Raw genomic sequence first — 20,980 nt, 5'->3', positions numbered from 1 at the left:
AAGAAACCTTCAAAACACTGAACTCTACATTGTTCCTCAATTGCTGGAGAACCTGAACCCTGGGTGCCACCCATTCAAACCTAGCTACAAGGTTAATTACCACAGGCTACCTAGAATGATCTGAAAAAAGGTTAAAGAACTAATCTTGTTTAAAGACAGAGTATCTTTATTCTGGTAGGCATGCTTGCAGCAGAAGATAGAGTTTCAAAGGGAGCAGAAGAAGAGAAATAAAAGGAGCCACCTTAAAGAACAGACTAAAAGATGTGCTGTAATTCCAGTGGTTCTCAAGTCTTAAGTGTGCGACAGCTCAGACATTAGCTTGTTCCATCTCCTACATCCAGTCCCATCACTTCATGGCAAACAGATGGGGAAACAGTGGAAACAGTGAGAGACTGGATTTTGGGGCTCCAAAATCACTGCAGATGGTGACTGCAGCCATGAAATTAAAAGACACTTGCTCCTTGGAAGAAAAGCTATGACCAACCTAGATAGCATATTAAAAAGCAGAGACATTACTTTGCCAACAAAGGTCCATCTAGTCAAAGCTGTGGTTTTTCCAGTAGTCATATATGGATGTGAGAGTTAGAGTATAGAGAAAGCTGAGTGCCGAAGAATTGATCTTTTTGAACTGTGGTGTTGGAGAAGACTTTTGAGAGTCCCTTGGACTGCAAGGAGATCCAACCTGTCAATCCTAAAGGAAATCAGCCCTGAATATTCATTGGAAAGATTGATGCTGAAGCTGAAACTCCAATACTTTGGCCACATGATGGGAAGAATTGATTCATTGGAAAAGACCCTGATGCTGGGAAAGATTGAAGGCGGAAAGAGAAGGGGACGACAGAGGATGAGATGGTTGGATGGCATCACTGACATGATGGACATAAGTTTGAATAAGCTCAAGGAGCTGGTGATGGACAGGGAAACCTGGAGTGCTGCAGTCTATGAGTTTGCAAAGAGTCGGACACGACTGAGCGACTGAACTGAACTGATCTCCTACATAGAGAATGTGCTAAAAGTTTGCTAAAAGTTAACTGGGCTCCATCCAAAGTTTTGATTCAGGAAGTTCAGGGTAGGCCCAGGAATGTGTATTTCTAACAAACTCAGAGGTCATGCCACTGCTGCTGGTCTAAAACCATGCCTGAAGCCGTTTTCATCCAAACTCAAATAGTTTTGATGGTAACTAACTTATAATCAAGATGCATATTAAAAGAAGTAAATGCTCCTTGATCCCATGGGAATTCAAATCAGAGCTCCAGGAAAAAAGAACACGCTAACTTGGCTTACAGGAACTTATACACCATGATCTTGGTCTCAAGACCTATTCCCAGAAAAACACTTTTGTAACATTCCTCAACCTCTTGGTTATAAGAAAACATATTGTTGGCGAAATATGTGAGAGCAAACTTAGTACAGGTTTCACTTAGGCCAGGAGTGATTTGACCTGCAAGCTGGCAGAACTAAGTTGGCCCTTGTAGCAGTCATGAACAGAGTCTCCTTAATCATTTCAGGTCCCAAAGCAGGCCTTTTCTTGCTTCACCAACAGAAAAATTCACGTCATTCTATTGTCGACCTTGACATAGTCCAAGAAGTTTCCTTCATTCAGAGACCTGAGAGAATAAATGCTTTTTGTTTGGCTGTAGGTGCTTTTGTTTTCTAAGAATATTTAGTATTATCTGGACTATGCCAAAGCCTTTGACTGTGTGGATCACAATAAACTGTGGAAAATTCTGAAAGAGATGGGAATACCAGACCACTTGACCTGCCTCTTGAGAAACCTATATGCAAATCAGGAAGCAACAGTTAGAACTGGACATGGAACAACAGACTGGTTCCAAATAGGAAAAGGAGTACGTCAAGGCTGTATATTGTCACCCTGCTTATTTAACTTATATGCAGAGTATATCATGAGAAACGCTGGGCTGGAAGAAGCAAAAGCTGGAATCAATATTACCCAAGATTACAGGGAGAAATATCAATAACCTCAGATATGCAGATGACACCACCCTTATGGCAGAAAGTGAAGAGGAACTAAAGAGCCTCTTGATGAAAGTGAAAGAGGAGAGTGAAAAAGTTGGCTTAAAGCTCAACATTCAGAAAACGAAGATCATGGCATCCAGTCCCATCATTTCACGGCAAATAGGTAGGGAAACAGTGGAAACAGTGTCAGACTTTATTTTTTTGGGCTCCAAAATCACTGCAGGTGGTGACTGCAGCCATGAAATTAAAAGACACTTACTCCTTGGAAGAAAAGTTATGACCAACCTAGATAGCATATTCAAAAGCAGAGACATTACTTTGCCAACAAAGGTCCATCTAGTCAAGGCTATGATTTTTCCAGTGGTCGTGTATGGATGTGAGAATTGGACTGTGAAGAAAGCTGAGCGCCGAAGAATTGCTGCTTTTGAACTGTGGTGTTGGAGAAGACTCTTGAGAGTCCCTTGGACTGCAAGGAGATCCAACCAGTCCATTCTAAAGGAAATCAGCCCTGGATGTTCTCTGGAAGGAATGATGCTAAAGCTGAAACTCCAGTACTTTGGCCACCTCAGATATGCGAAGAGTTGTCTCATTGGATAAGACTCTGATGCTGGGAGGGTTTGGGGGCAGTAGGAGAAGGGGACGACAGAGGATGAGATGGTTGGATGGCATCACTGACTCAATGGACGTGAGTTTGAGTGAACTCCAGGAGTTGGTGATGGACAGGGAGGCCTGGCATGCTGCAATTCATGGGGCTGCAAAGAGTCGGACATGATTGAGTGACTGAACTGAACTGAACTGGTCATTCTCTTGATATAAGAATATCCTTTAATGTATTGATTATGGAACTAATTCTTATCTTCACTCTCTATACTAGCCCTTGAAAGGCAAGGAAAAATTCTTCCCAGGATAATCACAGTCCTCACATACCTGATATATGGTGACATACTCAACTCAGTGGTAAAGAATTTGCCTGCACTGCAGGAGACAAAGGAGATGTGAGTTCAATCCCTGGGTAGCAAAGATCCCCTGGAGGTGGAAATGGCAACTCATTCCAGTATTCTTGCCTGGAAAATTCCATGGATAGAGCAGCCTACTGAGCTACAGTACGTAGGGTTGCAAGGAGTTGGACACAACTGAGCAGGCACACACTCAAGTGATACCCTCAAAAGGCCTACCATAGGCCCTCACTTTTTGTATAAGGTTAGTAGATGTGATGAGTACCATGTGGCATGGGTTAGAGCAATAGTGAGTCTCAAAGTAGTAGCTAAACTCAAACCAGGATTGGATATTTTGTAAAAGTCAGCAGGTACTTCTGGATTAACTGTTCAGTGAACAGGGCTTTCAGGGCTTTCAAAATTACTTCAGCCTGTAGTAGAGTCAAGAGCAGAGTCAAGAGCAGATAGTAGTATCCAGCCATCCACTTTGATGACCAAGCAAGAAACTGGAACACACAGCAACCCTGGAAAGTGTTAACAGATGACTCAAAAAGCATTTTTATCTCCAAGGAAACCTACATTCCCATTTAAAAAAGAAAGAAAGAAAGAAAAAAAAGCACCTTACTAATCAGGGCAGTTGCCTCTGCAAACAAGGAAATCAAACAACCAACTATACCTCTGCCTGGAGCAAAAAACAAGTCCATTTCAAGTCCAGCAGAGACATTCGAAGATTCCATTTAGCATTTAGGCATAATTATAAGGTGAAGTATACTTTACCTTATCCCATGGACAGAGGAGCCTGGTAGGCTGCAGTCCACGGGGTCTTGAAGAGTCGGACACGACTGAGCGACTTCACTTTCACTTTTTACTTTCATGCATTGGAGAAGGAAATGGCAACCCACTCCAGTGTTCTTGCCTGGAGAATCCCAGGGACAGGGGAGCCTGGTGGACTGCCGTCTATGGGGTCGCACAGAGTCGGACACGACTGAAGTGACTTAACTTAGCAACTTTACCTTATTAAGGTTTTTTTTTTTTTTAAATGGGAGTGTAGATTTCCTTGGAGATAAAATTATTGACTACACTACAGCTTTGACTGTGGATCACAACAAACTGGAAAATTCTTAGAGATGGGAACACCAGACCACCTTAACTGCCTCCTGAGAAACCTGTATGCAGGTCAAGAGGCAACAGTTAGAAACGGACGTGGAACAATTGACTGGTTCAAAATTGGGAAAGGAGTATGACAAGGCTGTATATTGTCAGCCTGCTTATTTAACTTAAATGCAGAGTACATCATGAGAAATGTTGGGGTGGATGAATCACAAGGTGGAATCAAATTTGCCAGGAGAAATGGCAACAACCTCAGATATGCATATAATACAACACTAATAGCTGAAAATGAAGAGGAACTAAAGAGCTTCTTGATGAGGGTGAAAGAGGAGAGTGAAAAACCTGGCTTGAAACCTAACATTCAAAAAACTAAGATCATGGCATCGGGTCTCATCACTTTAAGGGCAAGTAGAAGGGGAAAAAGTGGAAGCAGTGACAGATTTTCTTTCCTTGGGCTCCAGAATCACTGTGGATGGTGACTGCAGCCATGAAATTAAAAGACAACTGCTCTTTGGAAGGAAAGCTATGACAAACCTAGACAGCGTATTAAAAAGCAGAGACATCACTTTGCCGACAAAGGTCCATATAGTTAAAGCTATGGTTTTTCCAGTAATTATGTACAGATGTGAGAGTTGGACCATTAAAGATGGCTGAGCACTGAAGAACTGATGCTTTTGAATTGTGGTGCCGGAGAAGACTCTTGAGACTGGAAGGAGATCAAACCAGTCAATCCTAAAGGAACTGAACTCTAAATATTCATTGGAAAGACTGATGCTAAAGCTCTAATACTTTGGCCACATGATGCAAAGAGCCGAAACATTGGAAAAGACCCTGATTCTGGGAAAGACTGAGGACAGGAGAAGGGGATGGCAGAGGATAAGATGGTTAGATAACACCACTGACTCAGTAGACAAGAATTTGAGCAAACTGGGAAATACTGAAGGACAGAGGAGCCTGGCGTGCTACAATCCATGAGGTTGGAAGTCGGACACTACTTAGCAACTGAACAATAATTAACTAATTAATAAAACCACCACTGCATCTTGAATTGGTAAAATAAGCTTCTCGTTTTGAACGCACACAATAATTTTGTTGCCAAACTGCTTTACATTTTGAAGAAAAATTTGTCTTCTAGAAGAATGAAAGCCTAAGACCAGCTCAACACCACCACCTAGTGGTGCGAGGTATACATAGTACTTCTCTTGAAACCCATCAGACCCTTTTGCCTTTTCTACCCAAACTGCTAAGCAAAAGTAGGTCCTGAGAGACAGTAACAATGTAAAATAATGATGGAAAAGAACACTGAAAGTTCAAATGTCAGTTAAAAGCTTTATTGAATAAAAATGTTTCAGAGTAAGCAAGACTGTAAGAAAGCAGATTTTTACATCTCTAAAAATATCAGCGCTAAATCTCAAAAAATGCAGTTTAAAGTAAAGCCTATAGCTTAAAACACCTCTCTCCCCCCAAAATACAATTTGGAATATCAATTATGTACAACAAATGTACTCAAGTTTATATTGTTCCAAAACCTTTATACTAGAAAATCATCTCTCAAAAAAGGCCTATAATTGGTTTAATTGCACCCTAGGAATACTGTCTGCCATAAAAATCTATACATTTCAGAACTTATTAAAAAACTAATGTCCCAGAAAGGGGATATCAGAAGTAGAATTATAGGGGTTGGAGGGTCTGAGCTCAAGTGGTTTAAGGCATCTTTTGTTTTTTTCTGTTATTCCTCCTTTAAACTCATCACTTTGCTCTAAATATGCAACATGGCAAATATAAAAGATCTTATAAAAATACTGCAGCTTTCAGTAAATTATGAGAAGCACAGAGACCACCAGAGAAGAAAGCAATCATTTGGGGTGTGGTCATACTCATTGGCAAATACCATAGCTTATTTGGGACACAATGAATTCCTCCAAGCACCGAGGGTGATCAAAAGGTACTCTGAAGAGATGGTTGTGCTATATCTCAATACTCTAGTTCAGGATGTGGTCTAGAAAGCAGGACGCAATAAACCCCATATATATCATAGTAAGCAATAAATCCCCCATATACATCGGAGTAAGAAAATTAACCTAATTTTTTTAAAAAAGACTAACTATATAATCTCTTAGCAAAGGAATACTAAACAATAAATTGGTATTCATGTAAAAATATGCGAACTGTGCCCTTTATACTAAAGTGCATTCAGTTATAATGTTTAGGCCCCTAAATCCCTTCTGCTCATTCCATAATTAAATTTTTAGTGGAACAGTGCACTACTAATCATCTCTATATTGTCTTTCGGGAATACAGTGAAATCTGGACCTTATCAGTTGGAATATCCCCACCTCCCCGGCTCCACCATACACACTCCCGCTTCCAGAAGACCTTAAAGCAGTTGTGTATATCATCATTGCTAAAATAGAGGATTTAAGTGATGTTATCTCTAGCGTTTAGAGTTGGTTCACTTAAGCTGCAGTATGGGATTTTTTTTTTTTTTGAAGCAGGAACTCTCTTCCAAAGTTACTTCCACATAAATTTCAGTTCATGCTAAGACAGCTGTTTATGTGTATCACTTTGATAAGGGCAGTGGCTCACTGACACATAAATGTAAGGCCCAACATCATTGCAATTTATTATTCTTCATCTTCATCCTCATCATAGTACCGATTTCTCTTTATCTGTTCCTCTACAGACAGCTCTTCGACTACCTCTTCCTCCCAGAATCCCACATCCTGGGATTTCTGATTTTGAGTAGTGAATTCTTTAGTGGAGGGGTTGTCTGTATAGCTAGACCAGGTTTTTGCCTTGGGTTCTAGTGGAGACTGCTTTTTGAGAAGGTTTTTATCACTTTCATCTAAGTTTGCACCATTCTCTATAAGATTTTCACTCCCCATCTCAAAACTAGGACTCTCCCTGCTTCTCCGCCCAGCCTCCCCTCCTTTAGATCCCTTGTTGGGCCAGGTTGTTTTCCCTACACTCTCATTCTTCTCAGAGGTGTTGGCATTTTCCATGTGTTTCCTTTCTGCTGCTACACCTCCTCCATACTCCTCACTTTGCTCTGACATGCTCCACCCTTTCCTGATAGGTGGGGACAAGGCTTTTGGGCTCTTGACTGAAGAGGTTCGAAATGAAGCTGCTACGGTGAACGGGCGGCTTCTCTCCTTCAGAGAAGAAGATCGTCTTAGCTTCTTCAGATCCAGGTCTATATCCTCAGGAGCTTCAGGCTTGCTAATTTCATCCTCAGGAGGCCACTTAGGCTTCAATACTTTGATCCCTTCTTCCAAGGCACTTCCTGAACTGCCAAGCTCAGTGGGGGGTGGCCAGGCGATCCTCAGCTTCTTGGTTTCAGCTGGCTTGTCTTCCTTCTCCAGTGGGCAGGAGGCCTTGGCTTCCATACTTGCAGTTAGCACACCCACTTTCTCAATGGGGGCATTTTCTACCCCTGGGCTCTGAAGGGTCTCCGCTGCATTTGGAAGCTGGACTGGTCTCTCCAATGTCTCTTCATTTTCATTTTTGCTTGCCCACAGATCCTTGTGTGGTCTGTGTCCAAAGCCTTCATCATAGTTACCTTTAGATTTAAAGAGTTGATTGAAGTGAGGCTTGCAATAGATTCTCCCATGTAAAGAGGCATATGTTCCTAGACTGTTGTTTTTTTAAAAAAAAAAGAAAGAGCATAACGTTAACAAATCTGTATCCTCTTATTTATACCAGTAGACTGAAACCTGGCAACTCTAGTATTTCCAGAAGATGCAAAGTGAGAAAAATATCTTTAAAAGCACTTCAGGGACTTCCCTGGTGGTCCAGTGGCTAAGACTCTGCCCTCCAAGGCAGGGGGCTCAGGTTTGATCCCTGGTCAGGGAACAAAATCTCACATGCCACAACTAAAGACCTCATGCACTGCAACTAAGACCCAGTGCAGCCAAATAAATTTTTTTTTTAAAAAAAGCACATCATCAGTCACTGAGGATGCTCCATCCTCTTTTAAACACATTTGTTTGTATTATCCTTATTAAAAAAATGCTCATTTCTAGGCCTGAAACTTCAGAAGACATTCTTCCACTTGGTGCATGCTCCCATTTTCAAGTGATTTCACTTCCCCTCTGTCAAAACTGTTAAAAAAAAAAAATTACTTCCAAGAAGTCTTCCCTAAATTCCACCTAATTCTGATTATTCTATTTCCTAAGTATTTATAACATGTAACTATTTTTAATGATATTCCTTTGTAAAAAGTTGAATCATTTTCCTCCTAGTTTCCCATTTGTGTTATAATTTAAAAGCAGGAATGGGTATAATGCTCTGCCAATGGCTGGCACTCAGTAGATGCCAGTGACTAAATAAAAGGAAGCTATGGTTAATAGGAGAATAGCAAGCAACAGCCAGAAGGCAGTCTACCCTAACGTCAGTGCTGGACAGGCCTTTAGGACATCTGGTGTCTCTCAAAGGGTAACACATTTTATAGGTGGAGTAGAAAAACAACAGCATTTTCACAGGAGAAACATAAAAATTCAAAAATTTAGAAGAATGTGCTGTGGAGAAAAAAATACAGTGGGCAGAAAAAGAACCAATGAGTGGAAGTTACAGACGCACATTTTGGCTCAACAGAAGGGAAAGTTGTCGAGCTAGCACTACCACCAGAACTAGCTGAAGTGGGGTATTAACCCACCCAGAAGTGCCACACAGGTGCCAGGACATCTTTCAGCAGTATGGTGGAAGGGATGCCTGCTCTGGAAGGAAGGCTGGAAGAAATGACATCCTGGTTACTTCCTCCTCCAATATGAATAAAATGAGGTCATATGGAATATTTCCACAATTTGCCACATTTATATCCATACTTTGAGTTACTAAGAAGAAATGATACATCATTATTTTCTCAGAAAATGAAGCAATATACAGAAAAATATGTGTTCTTCAGGATCTACTATTTTTGCTGTTTTTGCCATTTATACAGTACTTGGGATAACCTGAAGGGCTTCAACAAGTATCCTCTTGAGATTTCTTAACTGTATGATTCTTGATACCAAGGGAAAACATTCTGCTAAATTAGGTCACCAGCAACCTGCATGATTTAAGCTTTAGTCCTAACGTGTAAATTAATGTCAATGTACCAAGAAGTTCTAAACACCATTATCATTTACTATAATAAAATGCTTGTAATTAAATGGTACTTTTCACTTTCTACAAAGATCCTCAACAGCACACACAATTCAATTTTTTTTAATCACCCTCACAACTGTATTAAAGAAAAAGCAATGATTGTAAATCTATAAAACATAGTCAATTTTCTGGGATACTTCCCTCAAAAACATGACATCTCTAAACACGTGCCAAAGCATACATGGTTCTCATCTGTACTAAGTAGGTGAGAAGCTGAAATCCTGAATGGTTCATCTTCCAACTTTACTAGTCTGTAGTCTGTCTTTGGATCAGTGATAATCACCTGAACAGCTACTACGACAGCTCTCTGAGCTCTTCTATAACACCAGATACTATTAGCACCACAGATTTTAGTATTCTAAGTGTTCTAAAAACCAAAGACTCCCCCTGGAGGTCCACCCACACCTCCGGAGATGGCTTGTTTGGTCTGGCTTACCTAAGCTTGCTGTTGCAATAGGAACAACGGAAACAGCTGATGTGAAACACCTGCTGGTTGGCCAGGAGACGCTCCATGGAGTAGACTGTTTTCTGACATTCCACGCAGGTCTCTCTTGCAGGTGCCTGAAACTTCTAGGAAAAGGTAAAGGACAACTTCAGCTAGCTAAGGCAGTGAGAAGTTAGTACTCTGCTGAGGTGGCCCCAGGATTTACTTTGTTATCTATGGGCTCCCTTACCTGGTCTGTCAATTCTCAGAGGAACACTAAGCCTGCTATAGTTCTATCAGTTGACTCTTTAAAACCATAGGCTCTCCTGAATTCCTTACCCAGACTGTCTGGCTGTTCTAAGTGCAGCAGCCACTGAGGATGAGTGGATCTAGGGCCGGATTGCAGAGAAAGGCTTAGACCAACCACCACACACACACACGAGTACACACAAAATGATTCTGCAGACAGGAAATTAGGAGAAAATGTCATCACACACAGAAGAAAGATAATTGTTTAAGTGCCAAATAGAAGCAGGACAGACTTTTTAAAGAACAGTTTCTGAAGGGGGTAACTTTCAAGGAGAGAAAGAGCATTTGGCTTTGGGAAGTAGGAAAAGGCACTGGTTTTTAAAACTTTATTTACTTAAAAAAAGTATACTTTATTTACAATGTTGTGCCAATCTCTGCCATATAGCAAACTCAGTTATATACATATAGACATTCTTTTTTGTATATATTTGGAAAAGATACTTGGATAAAGCAACTATCAGTCCCTTCTGCTTATAATCTTGACTTACTTAATCCACTAGACATAATATTTTTAACTAAAGCAAAATGGACATATAAAATGGAACATTTTAAAAGAGACACAAACCATTTTATTAGAACAACAGAAAAAAGCATAGCCCAATAAAACTATAGGTTCCATAATCTTTTTTAAAAAACCAAAAGGAGAATAAAACTAATGTACTGGCGCAGGGTAGGAGGAGTCATTATAGGGAATTCATGACCTGTTTGTAGTGTGGAATATGGGCGGGGTGAGCACAGCTGCTGCTGGTAAACTTAATCCTAAACTACATAAGCGCTTCCCAGGTGGCTCAGTAGGAAAGAATCCACTTGCCAACGCAGGAGATGCAGGTTCGATCGCTGGGTTGGGAAGATCCCCTGGAGAAGGAAGTGGCAACCCACTATAGTACTCTTGCCTGGGAAATCCCATGGACAGAGGAGCCTAGTGGGCTACAGTCCATGCAGTTGCAAAGAGTCAGACACTTGTGAGAGACTGAACACACAAACTATGTAGTGTATTCTAGCACTGATGCATGCCGGAGTTCCAAAACTGTAAGTTTTATGCGATACGAAGGAGTTACATGGCCACTAGGGTTGGGGGTAAGAAGTCTCTAGCTGTGTGTGATCCTTGACTTGTCCCAATAGAAACACCTCAACTACTAATAGTAAAGGTGGGAGCAGTTTGGTTAAGGTGGTCTGGAAGCTCTCTCAGGCAGGGTGGTGGCCCCTTTGCCACCAGGACCAGGATGGTAGCAAATAATACAACTTAGTCCCAAAGCTCAAGGCCTGAATGGTTAAGGTAAGCCTAAAATAAAACAGCTTATGGGTAAGATAGAATTTTAATTTAAAAAGTCTGAAAATAGACCCATAAAATCAATTCAGACTGCTGGCTCACTTGCCACATGATTCACAAAGAGGTAAAGCAAAAATAGGAATGGTTGCCAAGCAGATTTCAACAGGAAATGAGAGCAGAAAATGGGCAGAGGAGTAAAGGTTAAGATCCATAGAAGGGAGTTTAATAAAACTGGTGGTAAACTCCCAAATAGCACCAAAGGATTTAAAAATGAGGGGGGTGGTGTGCTGAGTGTTAACAGCAGGCTCTCCATTCCTTGCGTTCGAGTCAAAAAGAAAAACTTAAAGACCACAGCTACAACTCAGTTTACCAAGCATAACTGACGAATTTAAATATGATCAAATGTTACTGTATTCAATGCTGTTGGCATATATTAGGGCATTATTTGGAGTTCAGAAATGTTTCCTTCTTTTTTTAAAAATTTTATTGAAGTATAGTTGATTTATACTGCTGTGTTAGTTTCTGGTATACAGCTTAGTGATTCAGTTATATATGTATATTCTTTTCATATTTTTTCCATTATGGTTTATTACAGGATATTGAGCATAGTTCCCAGTGCTATATGGTAGGATCTTGATGTAGAATTGGTTTTTCTTTATTTCTTTCCTGTTTTTTTTTGGCTGTGCTGCATGGTTAGTGGGATTTTGGTTCCCAGACAGGGATTGAATGCAGGCCCTCAGCAGTGAGAACTCAGTGTCCTAACCACTGGACTGCTAGGAAATTCCCAAATTGTTTTTTCTTATATCGACACTTCTAACTAGATAGGACATAAGTGGAGATGTCCTTGCATACTTTAATTAAGTTTCTCTAAAAGGACTAGGTCCTTGCCTAGCAAACAGGAAATATTAAAAGACAGAATAAAATTTGGGTATAATAGTACAATTAAAGCCTGTACAAATCACAGTTCAGACAATGTAAAAATAATAGGCCCAACGTATTTACTTATCAGTGAAAATCTTTTTCAGCTCTAGGATGAATGCTGTATTTTTAACACTTAGGAGAATACATGTTCATTCTGGTTGGTAAAGGCAGAGGAGGAGACAGAACTTTCCCATGGCAGAGGAGGAAATGGGTATTATTCTGCTAAAGGGGATTGGAGGCCTACAGAGCACACCTCTGTTTTACACACACACACACACACACACACACACACGCACACACGCACACACGCACACACGCACACACGGAAAAACACAGTAGAAGGGTGCAGCCCAGAATAGAAAGCTGTAAGTTGAGCTCACATTAGGAGGAAAGTGGAAGGCAGGAGCAGAAATTAGGTACCAGGAGCAGGAAGCAGAAGCTGGAAGAGACAAACAGGAACCTTCAGTGAATACAAAGCATTCGGTGTGCCCTGGAGTGCTTTTTACTGCAGCTGAACTGAAGCTCAGATACAGACTCAGATCCAAGAATAAGACCACGTTTTCTTTCTTTACCAAGTAATGCTGCTAATCGTGGTAATATCAGCTCACTCATACCCACCTGAGGTTAGATCAGAGTACCCGCTCAGGAGAGTTTTCCGAGCCTTCACCCACACAAGGAGTGTCTCATGAACAATTCTTCACTGTCTTCCTACCTCCCACACCTGACCCACATTTGCTCTCTCTTGACTAGAGCCTTCACTCACAAGTGAAAAGGCATTCCTCTCCTTAACATCAAATTAATAAATTGCTAGCTCAAACATCTGACTAACCACAAGCTTCTAACTAGCCAGACCTACCAGATTCCCATTTTTCTTATCCCTTTTTCACATACACCCTTTTCAATATTATTTAAGGTTTATGCGGCAGCTGCCCAAGAGCCCCTAAAGTATTATAAAGACAAGAGGAGCCCAGCATGGCAATATGCCAAGTCCTAGTGGCTGCGGCTGTGCCTTCCCTTTATTTCCTCTGTCCTGGGCTCTCAGCCACTTTTCTGTAATTGCCCCCGTGTCTATTCAGACAACAGGAAGCATAGTCAGTGCCCAAAAATCTCTACCATTATGGTAGGCCTGGCATACATCCTGCCCATGCCTTCATGGCATGCTCGAACTTGGCACAGCCACATTTAAAACACTGCCAGTAATAGAATGTTAGACATTTTTTAATCTTTATATTTTTTGCAGTTCATAAGATGCTTTGTCATCTTCCCTCCCTCACCATTTTTCACACTAAAGCACCACGATATCAGGTGCCTTATCAAAGCTTGCACAGTCAATAATAACAAAATTAAAATTAAAACTCAGAATTCTTAACAAACCGAGAGAGTATTTTCTAAATTGTCCTGGAATAAATTTCCATAACTAAAGGAAACCCTTTGGGGAAGAGAGCAGATGCTAACCCAATTGAAAATGATTTCACCACAGCATGTTGAATGAACAAGTCTTCACTTTGTTTCACATTAATATATGTAGATAATATCTCAGGGATAGTCAGGAATGAATGAGGTAATATATAAATAATTGATGTCCCTAAACACTGTCAGGCCTTTCCCATCTGAGGGATGTTACAGGCCTTCTGTTGATCAGCATCGACTTGAAGCTTTTTTTCCAATAAATTTTTATAACTTCATCTACATTCTTTTGCTCTCTTGTCTTATATATATTTTTTAGTTCGACGAAGGCCCCAGTTGGGGTATATGTCTGTGTGTGAGCAGCAGCTGACCATAAGTGGTGAAGCTAACTAGCCTTTAGACATAGTGAAATCAGAAAATTCTGTACTAATGTCAGGCCTCCATGCCTCAGATAGAACACTATACAAAGCCTTTCATTTCCTCCTTCCAATTTGTGCAAAATATCTGGGTAATTAAACTGAAGCCCCCCCACCATACAGTAAATGTCTGGGCTGGCTCTGGCTTTAACCCTTCTGCTTACTCTCTGTGAAATTCTTTGTGCAAGCATTTTGGAGATATTCACACCTTACATAGGTTGCTCTACATGTAGAGGAAACATTAGTGCTCTGAGAAAGCAGTAATGATGTAGGTAGTCAGAAAAGAATTAGATACCCTTCTAGCATAATTGTGATAGATTTGCAAAACAGCATAAGACCTCCTACCCTGTCCATGAAGGAAGGGACAGGTACAAAGGGTATAGCCTCTCATTCAGACTGCCGTGCTTTCTTTCCACATCCTAAGACAGGCCTAGGATCCTGGGGCGGGGCTATCCCAGACCAGTAGATATTCCTAGGGCCAGGCACATCTCCTTCTTTATCCTCCCTCCAGGAACATTTAGGGAATAACATTTCAGTGGGAGAACATAAAGCTTAAGAGGTCTCTGAGTCTCTTGAGTTGAAAGGTCTGATCCTTCTCACAGGGTCTACTGAGCTCTAGACCCAGAACACCTATTTTGAGAAGGGAATCTGCTATTTAAACTTCTTTACTGCCAAGTCTCATCAACTGAACTGTCTGGCAAGTGTTCAAAATAGACAAAATCCTTACTTTTAAAGACTGATATCATCTGTGGAGTGTTTTTTTTGTTTTTTTATTTTACCTTATTAAGCTAAAATTTGAAATGAATTGAGTCTTTACCTTAGATGTCCTATTTTCAATAACAGGCACTACTAGGCAGCATGTTCTCCAGGATGTGGGGGACCCAAAATCTATTCTGAGTGAACACATTTATTCTTAGCTGTATGTAATTTCCCAGTGGAGAAAAAGCTTCTGTTGCATGGTCTATAGCCATGAGACCAGTTATGTCAGCAGGTTTTCCTGGAAATGCTAAAGTATCTACATACTTGCCTACAGAATGTAAAGGGAAACTCTGAGGAAGAGAAAAAAAACAGTCCTTAAATAAAAGTGGAGATGTGATTGGGTACAACCCCGAGCTCTGTGTACAGCATAACCATTTGAGCAAACACAGGCAGTCAGGCCAGTTTCCTCCAGTCAAGACCTGAGGTGTATGTCTGGTGCAAGCAGGCTTATTCTAGTGCTGAGTGACCAGAGCCAAAGAGGCAGGCACGGTACAGAGGGAGCTTTATCTCCGTCTCCTCTCTCTGGTGTGCCAGGAAGACCTTAGTGAGGTGCATTTCTTTGCACATGGCTCATCAGCTCAGATCCTGGAGTATGAATAAGGAGGGGTCTCAAAGGTCCAACCCAGGACCAGAAGGTCTGGTCTCGACCAGATTGAGAATTCAGACACACTTGAGAACAGATTTTAGTTCTTAGAGCAGCTACAGAATCCCCGGAGTCCCTCAGGCACATGGAATCCATGGCCAAGTCAGCTTTGCTGTTCTTGGTCCAGAACCACAGCCCAAGGACTCACATCCGGGCAGGATTGCTGCTGGAGAGCAAATTAACCCTGTGGCGTTTGCTACTTTGTTGGCCTCCAGATACTGGAAGAGAGAAAAGTGCCGATGGCAGCAGGAGCAGAGCTTGGAAGCCAGGAGACAGGGTCACGCTAAGGACATGCAGGTCCCATCACACAGCTCAGTTCTTTCTTCCTAGTTCACTTGCTTTCTCTTGTTCCTTTCTTCGTTTTTTTGCTCCTTTCAATAAATCTTACTCTCCTCATGTCTCTGCTTCCTTTAAAATCTTATGTTTACCGTCTTCCCCCGCCCCACCCTCTTTTTCAATCTAACCTTTAAATCCTGGATTCTCCTTACCTCCCTTTGTTTCAAACCCACACCTGTGTCTTCCTCTCTTCATCCTTTCTGTGCACTAGAACTTTCATCAAGAGACCAATCATGCCCACAGTTGAGAGACAGAGACATGGCAGACGCGTGCATGAAGTTGAGGCAGTATACAAATCACCTTGAAACGAATTCTACCCACTGAGTTTCTCTCAAATGTTAAAGCCTTTGAAACAAACCTTGGCTACTTAAGCACAGGAGGAAGACACTAAAGAAGTGTAGGTATGTTTGGTTACTAATGCAAGTGGGTAAATCAGCATGGCATTAGCAAAGCATTAAATTAAAACAAGTTAGGAGAACAGCCTAAAAGAGAGGCTGGATATATATTTTTTTACCTTTGTTTATTTTTATGGGAATATTTACTTGTTCATAGAAAGGGAAAAAACTGCTTTTAAAAATTAGTGAATAAAAGGAGACCATAGATTGAGTAGCCTAGTAAAATTTTCCTAGGGTACAAACATTTTGCATATTCCTTAATATCTAGTATTATAACCAAGTGTAAATGTTACTTGAATGCCCATTTGTAGAGCAAATGGACTGGCCAAACCCTGCTGAAATGTACACATTCTTTCTTTAAATGCACTGACTACCAATCATGTTATGGTTAAGTTTTTCAGACCAGGGAGCCGCTATCTTTAAGCTAACATTGTACATTCCCATCCAATGGGCTGATTTTAATTTAACAGATTTTTTGTATTGCTCATTTTATAGGTTTTTACTCACTCATAGATTTATGAATTTGGACTTAACAAGAAAATAAATCGGGTTATTTTCTTTCACTTTGGGTTTTCTTTCAAGAGCTTTCCAGATTCCAGACAGAGAGCCTCATCACGCCTGGCTCAAATGCCTAAGAAAAAGTGGCAAGATTTTCAAGAAAAGTGACTGGTTCAAATGTGCTCTTATTTGGCATTTTCGTCCCCAGGAAAGCCAAAACAGGTTACAACGAACACAATGATAAAAGGTGCAATGAGCTTTACTAGTAAACCAGTGTCTACAGGCTCCAAGAGAAATCACCATCATACCTTCACTGCTTTGGGAGGAGAACTTTCAGAAAGGCTGGAGGCTCTGGCATCTGGACTTAGTGGCTTGGGATGCACAGGCTGCTGGACCTCACTCTTGACCTGGGAGTTACCTGCTTGAGTTACAGAAGGAAGACATTTTATGGTATCTCAAGAGAAGTATCAGAAAAGGTTCTTCCCCAAAGCCAAGTTTAGGTACCTCCACTATCAACAGGTCCTTTCAACATCAGGAAAAACACTGCTTTTCTGTTGAAGAATATTCTAATACTAAAAGCTATGCTGTTAGATTCTCTCATAAATTGGGGTGTCAACACAGAGGGTTTCTCATCCTTTCCCACACGCAGCTGAACGCAAACCACCCTACTGAAGGAAACTTCTGCCCTGTAGCATTTGTCATTTTTAAAGCCTGCTTGTAGACTTTGATGGCTTTTTGGCAGTTAGCACTCCCAATAACTCCTTCTGGGGTGTTCCAACTGAACTTGGGAAAATGGGGGAATGTGTGGGCAGGAATTTCAAAACACATGCTCATGTATATGTGTGTATATAATTTGATACCATCTTCTTGGTCAGTCCTACAGCAAATATCCATGGATGAAGATTATGGGAAGAGGCTCCATAAAATTTTTTTCATAGTCATTGACGTGTCACTTACATAAGTTAATTTCCTGCCAGTATATTCATTGTGTGGAAAACTCAGAAGAGGCACAGAGAAGTCATTCACGCAGTTACTAAGGAACCATAAAAGAATTCCCTAAAATCTGGAGTTGTGTCAACAAAGTATTCAAAGATTAAGGCTTACTTTTCAAAAAAATGTTTTGCAAACCTAGTCAAAACTCAGAAAAATTTCTAGTCCAAGCAAAATGATTGCAAATGGAATGTTCTTGGATTCAAGCAGCAAGAGTTTTTCTGAAATTTTAAGGCAGGGTTTACTAGAGATCTGTTTAGCTAATACTTCTGCTTCTTGCTGAGTTTTCAATGTTTAGTGAGTTATTAACATGAGGAAAAGCTAGAAATCTATATATATTAAAAAACTAATACACTGAACCTCAGAATCAAAAGTGGACACAGTAAATTAAAAAACAAAGATTTCTGTCTTTGGGAAAACAGGCTCAAAATGATTCCAAAGTAGGATGAAAAGGTGATCAAATTCAGCACCAAAAGGAAAGATTTAGCCAGAGGGCAGATTATAGTACATATTTATATAGATACAATAAGAAAAGGGTATTTTTAAAAGGTTACTCAAATACCAATTCTTATCCCCTGTAAATAAATAAAGCCCCTTTGGGCCAAACTTCTATTAAATGAAACTTCAAAATTATAGTTTTTACAGCATTAACTCTGAAAAGGTTTGGTACAAAAGACAGGGTAAGTTCAATGAGAGAAGCATCAAAAATATTCAGTTTGCCACAAGTTAATCATATTTCATTGAATTTAACATCTCTCTTTGCCAGGGGATTTGTGAAAGGTACCCAGTCACCAGTCCTTAAAACCAAGTGAAAGATCTAATCAGCTGCATTACTGGATTTAATATGTTACATATTCTCAGAGCTGACAGAACTGGGGACAAGCCCTCCCTGCCCCCAAACAGGGGCAAGAGAACAAGACCCTCACCCTCCAGACCTAAGAACAAACACTTACGGGAATCATCTTCAGCAAGGGTGGAATGGGTTGCCAGGCTATTCTCAGATGCAGAAACCTACAAAAAAAGTCGGGGGGATTAAGAATCACATTAAAAATAAAAGAGCAAACTGCTGTTAATGCCATAAAAACCTGCTGACTCCAGTCAGTCACCGGCTGCCTAAGGGGAAATAACGGGCCCCAGAACAGCTGAGCATTTAAACAAGAGGCAGCAAAATGTCTTTTACGAGGATATTAACATGCCTTTCAATTACAGAGTTACGTGAATAACAGACTGCAAGCAACTGCCAAAAGTGTGCATTATCTTCCTTTATAAAAGAACTTCTAAATATATCTTTCTACTCTCAAAAAAAAAAAAAAAAAAAAAAGAGGGAAAGTGGGTTGTGAAACAAAACCTTCTATCAGGGAGGGCAAAGCTCCTCACCAAAACCCACAACTCCTATAACTGTAACTCACTCCAAGGCAAGATAAAGTCTTTACATACAGGAACTATTATTCTTTGATTTTCCTAACTCCTTATTTCCCAACCAAATACATTCTGCTGAAAAAAGCTTGCTAGTACAAAAGACCTTCTGATAGCTATAAAACAAATTTATCTATAACCACCTTTTGGTATTATCTTCAAGGTTAATTTCCCTTGTTTAATTCCAGTCTCAAAATGGGAGTGTTTAACAAGATGGCAGATCTTAGGTGTAGGTGATTACTTTTCCCATTTGCCATCAAATGTAAATAAAAGAACTTTCTACCAGCTCACTCCTCCGTTCTCTTATCCCCTAGTCCTTCAGTATATCTTGCTCCACATTCAAAATCATGAAGGGTCATCAAATGATCCAACATGCACTCTTCATGGAATATTCTTTCATTCAGATGCCAGGGATTTTATGGGTGATGCTGAGTGTTTATATCAGGATGTCTAATGTACTGAATAAATTTACAATGGAGATTAAGTTGTTAGCTGACTGCACGTGAATTTCAGCGTGGTCAGTTTTTTCCCCTTTATTCTCTTTTCATTACAGGAGTTCTGACATGGTGTAAAACAAATCAGTATAATAATAGTTAACACTGATGAAATGTTTACGATGTTCCAGGTATTGGAATGACTACTTTAAAGGTGTTATTTCATTTAATGATATGAAATAAATTTTCTGAAAGTAGTGCATGGCCACAAAAAGCTCTTCAATTCTTGCTTAATTAGTAGGGGCATCCATCCCAAGAAGTCCTTTTCTCACCTCCAATTTGGACACCTTGAACCTGCAGGGTAAGCTTAATGACAATCATGACATCACTGCACATACCCAACTAGATGACTTCACTACAGGAACAGCCAGGAGACAGCATGTGAGGTTTTGCTCAAACATTTCATTAAAGAAAAGTACAAATTCATTCACAAAAGGAGAAAGGGAAAACCAATACCTTGACAAAATTCTCTATTTCAGGCAACTTGACCCTGGCATTAATGTCCTTTTATAACAAACCGAAGTTCAAATAGCTCTTAGGTATTGGTTAACGAAAGCTAGGCCCCCAGCCAAAAGGATAGCTGAGGCTCTGAAAAATTTTACAAATTTTAAGGCATCCAAAGGTTCATGAACCTACGATATATGCTTAAAGGCTATGTACTATCTTTATTTCTTCTATTCCCCACCTACTCCCCAACTTGTGATTCAGTTGCACTGATGCCCTTTTAGACTGTAATTAAAATGCTCTGATCCTCCAGTTCAGCTCAGAGTTCCAGTTGCAAATCAAGAAGACAATTAAGAAAGAAACATGAAATTAGAAATAGGGACAACTCAAGTACGATTATCCAGATGATTATTTTTCAAGTTATGCTCCAAGAACAGATGGGAGGATTTCAATGCAGGATTTCATTTCTTAAATGTCTTTTTTTAGACTATATAAGAAAACTTTTTGTAAGACATAATCTCACACTTGAAAAATGGGAAAACCAGGCAGACTTATGTGAGAACTCACTAGAAACATTACATGAGACAGTCAGCCCACTGTTGTAAGGATGTTTTGTAATTTGATTATTTTATGATTACAAAAAGTATTTTGTCTGATTATTTCAAGATAAATTTGAGATATGGTTTTATAAAATAAAGTGATTCAATTTTATAAAATAAAAACTCCTAAATTTTTTCCTGTTCTATTCTTTGAGTCCATAAAGAAGGTAGAGCGCCAAAGAACTGATGCTTTTGAACTGTGGTGCTGACTCTTGAGAGTCCCTTGGACAGCAAGGAGATCAAACCAGTCAATCTTAAAGGAAATCAACCCTGAATACGCATTGGAAGAACTGATGCTGAAGTTGAAGTTCCAATACTTTGGCTACCTGATGCAAAGAGCCGACTCACTGGAAAAGACCCTGATGCTAGGAAAGATCGAAGGCATAAGCAGAAGAGGGTAACAGAGGATGAGATGGCTTATTGGCATCACCAGTGTAATGGACATGAACTTGGGCAAATTCTGGGAGACAGTGACAGAGAAGCCTGGTGTGC

At 40.3% G+C, this 20,980-nt stretch overlaps 1 protein-coding gene across 1 annotated transcript in view; it reads right to left on the bottom strand.

Moving 5' to 3' along the window:
* Nucleotides 1–5,344: 5,344 nt before the first annotated feature.
* Nucleotides 5,345–20,980, bottom strand: part of LIMA1 (LIM domain and actin binding 1) — a 57,856-nt gene continuing 42,220 nt past the window's right edge. Inside the window, exons 7-10 of the mRNA XM_052640130.1 lie at nt 18,489–18,546; nt 16,854–16,963; nt 9,604–9,737; nt 5,345–7,655 (exon numbers count right to left, since the gene is read on the bottom strand). Coding sequence (XP_052496090.1) covers nt 6,647–7,655; nt 9,604–9,737; nt 16,854–16,963; nt 18,489–18,546 — 1,311 coding nt within the window. The 3' untranslated portion in view covers nt 5,345–6,646. The remainder of the gene's footprint in view (nt 7,656–9,603; nt 9,738–16,853; nt 16,964–18,488; nt 18,547–20,980) is intronic.

Source organism: Budorcas taxicolor, chromosome 5, assembly GCF_023091745.1.
Source record: "Budorcas taxicolor isolate Tak-1 chromosome 5, Takin1.1, whole genome shotgun sequence".
In the NCBI taxonomy this organism is placed as follows: Eukaryota; Metazoa; Chordata; class Mammalia; order Artiodactyla; family Bovidae; genus Budorcas; species Budorcas taxicolor.
The sequence above is the reverse complement of the archived record's forward strand: the minus strand, read 5'-3'. Positions and strand labels throughout refer to the sequence as shown.